Source organism: Zalophus californianus, chromosome 1 (genome assembly GCF_009762305.2).
Source record: "Zalophus californianus isolate mZalCal1 chromosome 1, mZalCal1.pri.v2, whole genome shotgun sequence".
NCBI lineage: Eukaryota > Metazoa > Chordata > Mammalia > Carnivora > Otariidae > Zalophus > Zalophus californianus.
This window is the reverse complement of record NC_045595.1, coordinates 200,590,412-200,604,026: the sequence shown is the minus strand read 5'-3', so window position 1 is coordinate 200,604,026 and position 13,615 is coordinate 200,590,412. Positions and strand designations below refer to the sequence as shown.

The following is a 13,615-nucleotide window of genomic DNA, read 5'->3' as shown; positions in this document are numbered from 1 at the left end:
TATAATCTAATTTATTAATACTTTCTGGATATAGGAATAAATTTCTCACTCACAGAATGAGGTAAAGAGGCTTTTCTCATTTCCAGACATAAGATATATTCTCTGAGGGTTGCAGCCTTAGTTCCACAATCTTAGCCATGAGTTGAAATGTAAACATAGAACACAAAAAAATCTTGGGCATGGAATTCAAGGGGTATTTCTCCTTTCCAGTGAACTTAAGATATATTCTTGTTCAGACAAAAGAAAAAGACTAACAAACCAGATTTTCAGTCATCTGTCACACTACTGACAGAGAAGTAGATTACTTTCTCTACATGACAGACCACCATGTAATCAGAACAAAATGCCAGATTCCAATTCAATGTTGTCACCAATAGAGAATGACTTTGTGGCCACATGCAAATCGGATTCTCATGTACACGTGTTCTTCTGACTATGTTCTTGAGACTAGACTAGCATTCAAATAACCACTAGTCCTGAGATTTGGTCATGACCAAAACCAAGATCTTCTGAGACACACAGTGCTCTCTTGACTTATATGGTAGAGATGGCCCAGTGGTCAGAGACCAGACACGGATCTACTGGTCCCTGCACCCAATATAAAAATAGAAAGAGCCCAAACTATGAGTTAGGCAAGGTACTTACAGACTGAGAGATTTGGGCAAAAATCAGTATCAAAATATAGAATCAAAAGAAAAGAAATGAAAAGAAAAGAACAAGAGAAATGAAGAGTCAGCAGAGGTAAAATCCATTACTGTTTGGGATTTGCGCCAGGACTGGTCTAAAGAGGACTAAATGAACCATAAGGTTGGCTTTGGCGGGTGAGCTTATTTGGTCATCTTAGTAGAACCATCTCCAAACAGTCAAAGTATAATTTTAAGATAGTTACAAATGTGACTAATACAAACCTAAAGTGAGCAAGTGTTGAAGACACATTTAACTTTGAGGGAATGGGCAAGATGGTGAAGATCATTCCAAGGAGATGTAGAGGAAAAGTAATTGTAGAGGCCACCTGGAAAATCAAAACTGGTTAACATGCCAGGGCAATAAAATTATAATATGAGGGTTATCTTTTATATTAGACATTAGAAGTATCTTTTATTAGACATTAGACATTAGACATTAGAAATCACTTACATCTTATAGATTAACATTTTACAGAGTCTGGGAATTAAAATACATTAGACATTAGAAATCACTTACATCTTATAGATTAACATTTTACAGAGTCTGGGAATTAAAATACATTTCCCTAGAGAATCAAGTCGTCCTTGGGTGAGTCTCTTAGACAATGACCACTATGACAAAGTCCATGCAGTCTTTTTAATTTTTTTCCTTTATTTTCAAATTTTGGTAAGTTTCATTAACGCATAGAAGAGTCATTTAAAAATTCCTTTCTCTCATCTTAATCTAATTCGAAAGGAAACTAACCTTTGGGTTTGCCGTGAACTTTCTATTTACAATACTCTTACAAGAAAGCATAATTCCTTAATACATGAATGAAAATGCTAGAAACCATTGTCCTTAAAAGATCATATCTACTAGAAAAGCACATTCTCTCCTGTTCTCAAAAAGGAAGTTTCTTTCAATAAGACAGAATTTATTCCCCATGGTAAACAGGAATGGCTGTGTCAGGGAAAATTCTAAGAAATGAGGCTTTATGTGCTTTTACATATTTAAGTCCCCTTTAGGGGAAAAAAATGAATAAAAGCAATTATTTTAACAAAATGAACTTAAAAGTTGACTATTACAAGAGCCTAGAGTTAGGTACTAACCACTTACTTCCTCAAAACTAAAACATATATATATATATTTGGACAGTAAAATTATCTTGAGAAAGAGCCTACAAGTAAGACATTAATGAAAACATTTTTTCTTCTTTTAGCTCTTGATTTCTGTCTCTTGGCCATCAGATAATATGCCTGATAAGAGAAAAGAAAAAAGTCACACTATTTGATTCACTTCCTATTAGACAATTGTTGTCAAGAGGTCTTATGCAGGGTAGAAATTAAAGCCATTTCCTAAAATAGGGACAATAGTTTAAGTATTGTTTTCAGTTAAGTATACTATAATTGTCTCCTGTGCAAATGCTTCTACATAAGGCAAACAAATTGTAATTATGACTAATATAATTATACATCATTATCTAAATTGTATATGCTTCAGCCTTGCCCCAGAAAATGGATTCCTTATGGATCTTATTCCTCATATCCAGGAGTTAATCATTGTCTATTCACCCTAATCAATAATACACTGGTAATCAATAAATGCTAATTAAAAGTTAGTTTGAAAAACAAAACAAAGAACATAGAAATGCTCGCCAGTGGATGGGAGGCAGGAAGAAAATGCAATTGTGTCAGTAAGAGAAACTTGACTTTGAAGGTCAAAAGATGTTTCAGTTCAGTAAAGAACCAGGCAGGGAGTCTTTGTAGATATTTGAGGCAGGGAAGGAAGCATTGTTAAAGCATGAAAAAGGAACTTTTTTGCCACTTGGATGAGCAGGGAGGAGAAGCGAGAAGTGGGAATTACACTCCACCAGTGACTGGAACACTGAATTCAAGAATCAAACCAACGCAACAGAATCCAAACAAAGGGACACAATAGACCCACTAAGTGGAAGTGAAATTGGATTTCTGAACTGGATTTTAAGACCCTGCTATGAGCTATATGCTACATCAAGAGATAAATGTTACCAATTCTGCCTATTTTCAGAGAGCTCCATAAACTCTGGACAATGTATCGAATTGACTCGCAGCATGACCCCCAAAAAGGAAAAGTTGCTTGTAGAAAAAAGTTTTCTGAAAATCCTGTAGAACTTTAATGAAGAAAACTACCTCCTTCCACACAGATCAAGAGGAGGGTTAAAACTGCACATTTTGAGAAGCATGGAAGAACGGGCCTGAAAACTGAGTCCAAGGCCCTAGCACAGTACAGATTTCCACCCAACTGCAGTCTTAGACAAATTGTCTTCCACTCGCTGGTAGATGCTATGACACGAATGCAGTAGTTTATTTAGTGACTTTCACTTACCGCACCGATCCATGAAACCAGCCTTTGCCTTGCAAAATAAAAAGTGACTAGAGTATAAAAAGTAGGATTGGGATCTAGTGGGGAGAAAAAGAAGATCGCAGTGCCAGGAGGTGTACCTAACTATACACAGGAGAGGACTCTCCCTACTTGCGTTCAATATCGATTTTTTTTTGCCCCAGGGCAGAGCACATGATTACCTGTATTTCAGCAAGTGTAACAATACGTGTTACTGTCAACTGTAAGAATATGCTATCTTTTTTTTAAAGCTGGTGCTAGCGTTTGGCATTATGACCTCCCTTGGCAATAAGGTCCGGAGGCAAAGTTCAAGGATCTGAAGAATTTCTTATGTGTTACTGCGCTGGAGTCACTCACATCTAGCTTGGCCATGTAGATGGCTTAGATGAGAGCTGAAGGCTTCTTGTGTCCACGTATCATTTCCTGATATGAATTTAACTTCCGGCATTAGCAAGGGATAAAATTTACTTCTGACATGATTTCCATTCCATCTGCATGGTAGCCAAAAACTATGTCTGGGTTAATTGTGCTGGACCCTGATAATTAAGTTGATTCCATTCACTATTCTGTCTGTAAGAACTTTAATGGCGATGCTTTCTTCATGAAACTGGCCACCCTGCGAGGGAAGAATTTCTATTAATACTTAATGGTGTGCAAGTTGGTAGGACAGGGAGATGGAGGAAGAGTGCTATCCCTATGTTCACATGTGGGCGTGTGAATGTGTCATTTTGTCCTGTGAGAACTACCTGCTAACCGGTCCTCTGCAGCACACTTCATAACACCCTCAAGAACAAGTGTCCACCTACCTCCTTCCTAGGCCCATTTCTCGTCATTCCTTATCTTGGATTACGGATCCATGGCAGACATAACTTGTTCTGTATTTCATGGTTTTTACTCAGGCTGTAAATCTTTGCTTGGCCAATTTCTTTCTTTTTTTTTTTTTAATCTTTCTTTTTAAGATTATTTATTTATTTATTTGAGAGAGAAAGAGTGAGTGAGAGAGAGAGAAGGAGCCGGGGGAAGGGGCAGAGGGAGAAGCAGAATCCCCGCTCAGCAAGCCTAACTCGGGGCTTGATCCTGTGACTCTGGGATAACTGACTTAACTGACTGAGCCACCCAGGTGCCCCTGCTTGGCCAATTTCTCATCCTATGAGAGCTTAGGCATTCCTTCCTGTAGGAGCCTTTTTGCTGAGGCTTTCTTTCTGGGCAGTTGGGATAAGTACTTCTTTCCATACTTCTTTCTTTTTTTTTCATGTTTTTATTTTTTATTTTATTTTATTATGTTATGTTAATCACCATACATCACATCATTACTTTTTGATGTAATGTTCCGTGATTCACTGTTTGCATATAACACCCAGTGCTCCATGCAGAACGTGCCCTCTTTAATACCCATCACCGGGCTAACCCATCCCCCCAACCCCCACCCCTCTAGAACCCTCAGTTTGTTTCTCAGAGTCCATAGTCTCTCATGGTTCGTCTCCCCCTCCGATTTCCCCCCTTTATTTTTCCCTTCCTATTATCTTCTCTTTTTTTAACATATAATATATTATTTGTTTCAGAGGTACAGACTTCTTTCTTCAATAACTATGTGCAAATCTTTATCCTCACACCCATAGTGCTTCGTTGAAGTACATTAATGTTCTTGTTCTTACTAAACCGTAAACTACTAGGTGCACTATATTCTAAGATAGTTTCTGGCACAGAGAAGATAAGAACCAGCAATGCCAATGGTGTTAAATCCTTGTCCAAATGCCGGAGAAGACCAGTGTCTCAGCTCAATCAGTCAGAGAGAGCACATTTTCCCTTCCTCTGCCTCTTTGTTCTAGTCAGTCCTTCAGTGTATTAGATAATGCCCACTCACATTAGGGAGGAGATCTTCTTTATTCAGTCTACTGATTCAAATGGAAACACTGTCACAGATACATCCAGAGATAGTGTTTAACCAGATAAGTGAACATCCCATGACCCAGGCAAGTTGACATAAAATTAACCATCACAACCTCGAATATAAAGTCAAGGTTTAGACTAATTTGTAGGCAGCATGAATTCATTATGTACTTTACGTGCTGGGAGAAACTGCATGAGTATGAAAATTGTATTTTGGGACAATGAATCTGATGTTGGTTTATAAAATGAAATACAGAAGAGATCAGAAAAAACTATACATGTGAGTCCTGACATGTGAGGTAATAAAAGCCAAACTCCAGAGTTTGTGGGGAATGTGGGAAGGAAAATAAGAGATGGTTGTCAAAATAATCCTTGTTTAAGTTTTCAGTGCTTTCAGTGAGTTAAGAATTGTATGAAGTGCCATTTAAATCTCACAGAAACCCTGCATGGGTCAGACACTGAAATCTGAGACACCCCAGGTTCAAGTTAAGGCTCTTGCCTGAAGTCATACTTCAGAGATTCAAACCCAGCTCTGTGATAAACTCATACTCTTCCCACTGAATTGCTCTGCCTCTTGGCCAAATGGGTAAATCAGTCAACAGGTGCACATGGCGTAGACATGGCAGATATAGTATATCTTTCAGGATTTTCTTCACATTTTACAAATGTCCAGTCATTTTGGTAAAGTCAGGAGAGAGAAAAACAGCTAGGTAGATACAAAGGACTGAGTTCCCCTGTATCCTCATTTGTAAGTCAACTCAAATTAGACAAGATTGCCAAAAAATCACCTAGAGATTGAAGCTCAAGAAACTCCAGGGCCACAGTTTTTTATTTAATGAAACCACCAAAGATGTCCAGTGTGAGTTCTGTGAAGGGGAGACTACTGTGATTTTTAGTTCTTAACATAATGTGGATACACATGTGGCAGGCAGAATAATGGCTCCCCTAAAAGATACCCATGTCCTAATCCCTAGAACATGTAAATGTTATCTTTTATGGCAAAAAAAAAAAAAAAAGGACACCACATATATAGTTAAATTAAGGATTTTTGAGATGGGGCAAGTATCCTGGATTATCTACATGAGCCCTAAATGCCATCACATGTATAAGATGGCATTATACATCACGTGTATAAGACATAAGAAACAAGGGGGCGCCTGGGTGGCTCAGTCGGTTAAGTGTCTGCCTTCGGCTCAGGTCATGATCCCGGGGTCCTGGGATCGAGTCCCGCATCGGGCTCCTTGCTCAGCAGGGAGCCTGCTTCTCCCTCTGCTTGTGCTCTCTCTCTCTCTCTCTCTCTGACAAATGAATAAATAATAAAAAAAAATCTTTAAAAAGAAAAAAGACACAAGAAACAAGTAGAGAGATGGCACAGAAGAGGAGAAGGCAATGTGACCACAGAGGCAGAGACAGGAGACATACCGCCACAGGACAAGGATTGCTGGCAGCCACCAGAAGCATGAAGACTCAAGGAACAGAGTCTCCCATGAGTATCCACGAGGGAGCATGACCCTGCTGACACTTTGATTTTGTCCAGTGTTACTGATTTTGGACATCTACTCCTGGCCTCCAGAACTATGAGAGAATAAATTTCTGTTGTTTTAAGTCACCCCACTCGGTGATAATTTGCTACAGCAGCTACAGGAAACTAATACAGTGGCCAAGTGACATTGGAAAGCCTAAATCCCAAACACCCTAAAAATTCGATAATACATCACTGGATTATATCCTTTTCACAGAGGGATAGAGTCGGGGAGGGGATACTTCCCCTGGGCAATACCTTAAAAGGGACTGGACTTGACCTTGGAGAACAGAATATTATGGCTTCCCAGACTTTGTTTACTCCATGTGCAGACTATTTTACAGTCATTCCTTCCATACTCCCCATTTAAATTGTCTCTGTCACAGATTTGACGGATGGTAGATGTTAGAACTGACAAAATAAATGAGAGCTAATAAAACAGGGAAGTGTTCTGCCATCGAGCTACTGAAGCAGTGCAATGCTTTCTAACACCACGACGAAACCAAATAATTGGATACCATGATGAATTTGAGGTATTATAATTTTGATGGTGTTAGGATTATGATAAGTGTGAAACAGTAATGCGATGTTCCTTTTGTCCGTAGGCTCGGTGGGATGGCCTGACTGGGCGTATCACCTTCAATAAAACCGATGGCTTGAGGAAGGATTTTGATCTGGACATTATTAGTCTCAAGGAGGAAGGAACGGAAAAGGTAACCTTCTCAATAATAAATTTAAGAATAAAATAAAGAGCACTGTTCAAGCATTTTAATTATACCTACAAATAGCAGAGTGGTAAGATGATTCTTTTAGCAAGTTCATTTATGGCCAGTTTTCTAGCTCTCTCTCCCGACTCTGCTGATAGATGCTGACATGGTAGATTCTGAAACTGTATGTTATTAATAGCAATACTAACATTCATCTAGTGCTCAGTTTATACAGCAGGCATGATTACAGTATTAAATACATATGGCCCTACGGGTGGGCTGTCATTAGCCCCACCTCTCAAAGGTTTCAAGAAATTGTGTTTAGACTTGGAAAACAAGGAGTTGTCAATGATTTATCTATGGAATGGCGTCCAAGTTTTACTCAGAAATGAATTTTAATTGCACTTGAGATTGACAGAGGGATAGACTAACGTAGGAGAGAAAGGGCTTACTGGCTCTTTGATTTTAGGAGGAAATAGGCCCCCAAAAATGCATTTTCATGCTGGGTTCTAATTTTAGGATTATTTTAGTTGTAATTTTCAATCTCTCAAAGTTCCAAGTCCCACGTGAGCTCATTTAGAGTAATGCAAATGTGGACTATTTAGACTAATAATAATAATAATAAAAGAATTTGGCTTCTTGGTGTATTTTATTACACCAATTTTATTATTCAATTATGTACTGGAATTAATTAACACTTATATTGTGAAGATTTTTGCCCTTTAGGATCTTAAAGAAAAAAAGGTTTTGAAACCTCCAAAATAATTATCTGAAAATCAAAACTCTGTAATCCAACATTTTTTTTTCTCACTGTAGTGCACAAGAAGGTATGTTTCCTGTAGAAAAGTGCCTTTGGGAACCAGTTACTTACTAATTGAAATGTTTGGGTTGATTTTTAAAATGAGATAAGATTTCCATTTCTGTTCTGTTGCTTTTGGTAACTGAGACATATATTTTTTTTAAGGTCCTGACTAGTCCCCATCCCCAAATAGCCTAATTAAAACTAACAAAGACTAATTAGGCTGCATATAATAGATGGTGACCACTGGTGTGGAAATGTTTGAGAAAAATTATTAGTTTGCAGCTTTGAGGGTACACATTATGCACACAGGTTCACGTTTTGAAAAAGCCCTCTCTTCCTGTTTCTGTCTCTCTGCCTCTCTCTCTCTGTCTCTCTCTCTGGCTTTCTCTCCCTGGCTTTCTCTGGCTCTCTCTTTGTCCCTCTGTCTGTCTGTTTCTCTCTCCTTGTCTCTCTCTGTCTCTCCCTCTCCGCCTATCTCTCTCTGACTCTCTCTTTCTGTCTCTCTGTCTCTCTCTCTGGGGTCTCTTCCCTCGGATTTGCTGGTTTGTTAGTTTAACGTGACTGGCAGAGCACAAGGCACCCACCTTGCCTCCATCAGGGCTGTGGGCACAAAAGAAAAGAGAAGAATACTTTTAGGGACTGAAAGCCTCTAATGGCTGTTTTTTAAAAATGTCTGCTCCTTTGTGCATGCCTCTCTCCCCCCTCCACTCTGTTAATGTATAGAACTGAAAGGGGAAGAAAAGCTGTTAAGGAAACATCGTTCTGGCTCCAGCATGTGATGAAAGAGATGGAGCCATCTTTCTGCCTTCACAGCTATTTATATGCGGCAATATTATGCACACTCCATTGGTGTTTTTCCATCACAGGCAAAATCAAATTAGATGAAAGTGTTTTCTCAATTTGTTTCTTATCTCTTCATTGTTTGCAATAACTTTTCTTTCTTCAGGTGACTTGGCCTCCATTCCTGGAAGGAATGACTGGGCCTTAAGGCAATGGGGAAGCCAGCCCATCTCCCTCAGGAGGCACGGGAGGAGATGCCCAATCTTTTCATGTCAACCTCTCATGGGGTCCACAGAGAAAATTGTTAGAAAAAGCCCACTTTTCACTTCCACTCAAGTTTCTACTGCCTGGAGATCCATAATCAAAGAACATGTCATCAAGCATAGCGTGTTTTCTTCTTGCTTAGCAATAGCGTGTGTGCGCGTGTGTGTGGATTGACTGTGCTTGTGAAAATACCTTGAACAGGCCTTCTTAAAGAATAATGAAGGCCCGTTCACTCTGCAGCAAAGCTTTGCATATTAAAAAGATCTTTATATGATTTTGTTTTTTTTTGGTGTGGGAAAGGAAGAGTGAACATCAGGCCGTACTACCAAGTGGAAGTAACTTCTGTGGGACCCAAGTACTTAATTCATCTCTTTACTGTAGATGTGTTCAGGCTTTATGTTGAATTAATGTGCAAGATTCCAAACAGTGGGTGGGGAATGTAACATGCTGAGCACTCACACACCTTAATACCTTCTGGGTTCCATGCTCTATTTTAATTAAGTGCTATTTTTATTTTTCCCTCTGAAAACCAAGGCTGCTGGCGAAGTGTCTAAACACTTATATAAAGTGTGGAAGAAGGTTTGTACTCGGACAAAAACTGCAGGAGCTCTGGGGGGTGGGGTGGGGAATATCAGAGGAGAAGCCTGCACCTTTCTGGTTTTGCCAGACCAGTAGATCTCTAATTGCAGTTTAGAGGTGATAGTCTATATAAAGGGAGAACGGGGTGATTGAATATGTTGTCTCTCAACAACATGACCCATGAATTCAAAACAGGCTTGAGATGGATTAAATAATGTTGGATTAAATATTTCCCTCCAGATTATTTTTGTTTCTCCCAGGCAGGATCAGTCCTGGTTAGCACTGAAAGCAGGTTATTGCAACAGAAGCAGACACTGGTCCATTTATATTCTTTCTCAAATCACTAAATATTTTCCCTAAGAGGCATGAAAACAATAGATTTGATCCATCAGACTAGTCAAATAGGCTAAGACTGAGAAGGCTAGGATAAGACATCTCCCTCAATGTCACCACCATAAAATAGGAGCCATTTTCAGAAATTCCCTTCTCTTAGGAGATAGGGAATGTTTTGCGTAGGATCTTTGTCAGTGTATATTGTCTGGCAATTTGTTTTAGAACCAGTTTCCAGAAGACAAAAACATTAGAGACTCTGGAAGGGAAATGAGATTATCTTGTAAATTCTAACACCTCCTATTTCATAGTTTATTGTACAGTATCATGTTGTCAAAGAATGTGCACAGATTTAATGTATAAGCAAATGTTAGACATTAAAAACATTTGGATCAGGAAAATGTCCCAGTGATGTGCAAACATCGTCTTTCATTTTCTCTCTCTCTCTAAACCTAATTGCCAAAATATCTAATGATTTACGGATGCAACTTGAATTACTTCAAGTTGTTCAATTTGAATGGTTTTGTCAGTTTCACTTTTCTCTTGCAAATTATCAGTTAAGTCATGGAAAGTGTAAACAGTTTCCCCCTGTGGTCGAAAAGCTTATTTCTCTCTTGGTAGTACTCAGTAAATGAGTTCAAAAATGTCGTTTTAAGTTTTAAAAATGTAAGTTTAATAACCTTGTTTTAATCTTCCAGTGAATCAGGCTACCAAAGGCATAGAGAAGGCAATCTCGTTTCCTCACTGCTAATAAATAGATGAACCTAACTGGGGCCCAAAAAGAAGCTTATTCCACTAATCCAGCTTGAGACTCCAGGCACTCTATGCAATGTTGAATTAATTCAAACCAAATATCCTAGGGAATGGAATCCAAGTTCTGAAACTACACACAAGGGAGGGGAATGTCCTCTATTTGTCACTAAACTGCAGTAATCACCCCTCCACACACACAAACTTCCCAGAGATGCAACACCATGCCTCTGTACCTCTTCCTTCCTGCTGACCTATCATTGCCCATGTTGTAAGTTGCATATACCGGGGTGTGCTCTTTTGTGTTATGATTGATCATCAACAATTCACAGTAACCTGAGCGCTAACAAGTGAGACCTATTGTCCCTTTCCAACAAGACTAAGATTCAAATTCTAAAAGCTCTTTGAATGCTGACCTCCAAAAGAGGATGTGGCGATCTTTCCAAAATCTGTCACTAAAATATGTGTTCATAAGTCTTAGGATACAAGAAACAGACAAGTCTTTTATTTTTTTCCTAAATACTTGATATTTCACTCAGCAATTTTGGATTTTGACTTTATATGGATCACTCTGTAGGTTTGGAAAATGGATACTAGTCACTCTCTGAATACCCTTTTGTTGTGTCGCTTTTTAAAAAAAGTTTGCTTAATGTCATTTGGGCACTCATTTTCAGAAGCTTCCCTTGGTTGTCCTAGATAATAAATGGCTGCTCCCACATGGCCGTTTACAAAGTGAAAGAAGGCAGGACCAGACAATTTAGCTCTTGAGTGTTTCTCCCCACGAATAATTGATCCACCCTCTGCTACTTCTCACTGGTAAATTACTGTGTCTGCTTTGGCTCTACGGTTTGAAAATTGAGGTTCTGCTTCCTGTAGGCGCTCCTCCAAGGTCAGAGAACAAGACTGAAATCTTGCTTTTTTGAAACAGACATTCATTTGCTGATGTGTCCATTTAATTAACAGGTAAAGCCAATTGACTACTTAGCTTCAAAACACACACACACACACACACACACACACACACACGACTTCTGTTTTGCTGATTAAACAATTTGAAAATGGAAGGCTGTGGTCATTCAAACTGCACATGTATACTGTCCACTTCCCAGGAATAACCTGGGAATAACCTTGATACTCTTGTAGTCGAGATTTGAAAGGACCTCTGTTACACAGATAGTAGAAAAAAAATATTCTCCCTTTTCTCATTTCATTCTCCCTTTTCATTCTCCCTTTTCTCAACTTCAAGAAAGTTCACATTGAATGGGACTCTGGGGCTCAGCTGATTGGAAATGCTGCAGCAGTGATATCTGACCTCCTCACTTTGGGTTGGGCTGGTAAAAGAAATAAAAGCCAGACATTAAGCTGTGGAGTGGGTTTGTCTACAGTTTCAAGTTTGTACATTAAAAGAGAATGATATTGTGAGGCCATTCAACACTGCCATTTTCATATAGTAGTATAGTTCCTTCAAACACACACTTGACCTTAATAGAAATTAGTTAAAGAGAACACATTCCATTACTTAACAAACTGGCTATAAACACAGTTATTTTCTCCACTTTCCAATACTTAATTAAAAGTTAGGTTCCATTCACCCCAGTGCCTAAGTCGAGTTTTAATTAGCCACAGCCCGATTTACTCACAGCCTTCGTTGAGTTAGAAGTCAATTGCTCACAACCTAAAGCATAGCTTTGGATGAAAACCAACAGACTCCAGGCATGTTTAGCCTGAATTATGTTTCCTAAAAAAAAAAAAAAAAGTCTTTGCCTCAAAAAAGTGGAAAAAGAGGTACACATTGAGAAGAAAGAAGAGAAAAAGTTGTCCCCCTTTCCTGGGTTTAAAGCCAACCAAAGAAATCTGAAGATTCTTCAGTTCACAAATGTTGTGTGCATTGCGTGGGTTCTATGACAAATATCACCCTTGATGGTGGAAAGACTGAATGGTTATTAAAGGTGCTGTCCTATATTCCAAGCCTACATCTAGTAACCTCGTTACAGATAGGCTCAAAATACTTCCAAATGCAAACACTACCTCCAATCCCCCATTTACCTAGACCAGTCTCCTTATTTCATTGGCCAACTAACTCTTACTAAGTGTAGAAAGAAAACAGTGACATTGAAATAGTTCACAGTGAATGTGTGGATGTGTGATAGTCCTTGAAACTTCCTCAAAAAATTTACACGTCTAAAAAGAGTATTTATCAAGCCAAATGAATTTCTGCTGCTCTATTTAAGCAATAAATCAAAGTAAAGAAATAGAAAAGGAAAGAAGAGGCCTAACATTCCCACTGGTGATATTTTACTTAATCATCAGAAAAGCCCTTCTTCCTCCATTTTGCTGATAAGGAATTGAGGCACAGCAGCGTTAATGAACTTGTCCAGGGTCACACTGCTGGGACATTGCAAAGCTGGGATCTGGACAAAAGTCTGTCTGTAAAGCTTATATTCTGCCAGGCAAGCAATGTCCTCCCATTGGGAGAGTATATTCAGGGATCAAACATAGGTCTACCCAGTCCATCCCAGAGTCTGTGCAAGTGTTAGTGATCCTCAGTTGCCCCGTAGTTCATGGCTCCTCTACTTTATCTGCCTCTAAATCAAAATAAACAAACAAACAAATAAATAAATAAATGTTTCCCTCACAATCCAAATTCTATCACAACAGGGCAAGCTTGAAGATGTTACTGGGGCAGTCATTTGAATGCCCTCTATTATCTATGTTTGTGTAGCTCTTAACAATTACCAACACTTTCATGTACATCTTCTCATTTGGTCTTCTCAATATCCAGATGACATACTTTACAGTTAGAGAACCAAAGCTCAGAAAGTTTACCCTCTTGCCCAAGGTCACACAGCCATTAGCTTTGCCTGGCTCTGAAACACATCTGCTTTCTGTCTGTCTCACCAGGCTCGCAATAAATGCTTACAGAAGGCTTTAGCTAAATAGCTCGGT

The 13,615-nt window shown here is 38.9% G+C and overlaps 1 protein-coding gene across 7 annotated transcripts in view; it reads left to right on the top strand.

Annotated features, from left to right (window-relative positions):
* The window catches only part of GRIK1 (glutamate ionotropic receptor kainate type subunit 1), a 364,278-nt gene that overhangs the window by 300,372 nt on the left and 50,291 nt on the right, over positions 1–13,615 (top strand). For 4 of the 7 annotated variants that reach the window (XM_027584982.2, XM_027584978.2, XM_027584984.2 and 1 more), the window contains exons 8-9: positions 7,063–7,170; positions 9,545–9,589. In XM_027584982.2, the coding sequence (XP_027440783.1) occupies positions 7,063–7,170; positions 9,545–9,589 (153 nt within the window). Of the gene's footprint in view, positions 1–7,062; positions 7,171–8,912; positions 9,047–9,544; positions 9,590–13,615 lie in introns of those variants that run through there. The other 3 variants (XM_027584983.2, XM_027584979.2, XM_027584981.1) reach the window with 2 other exon arrangements.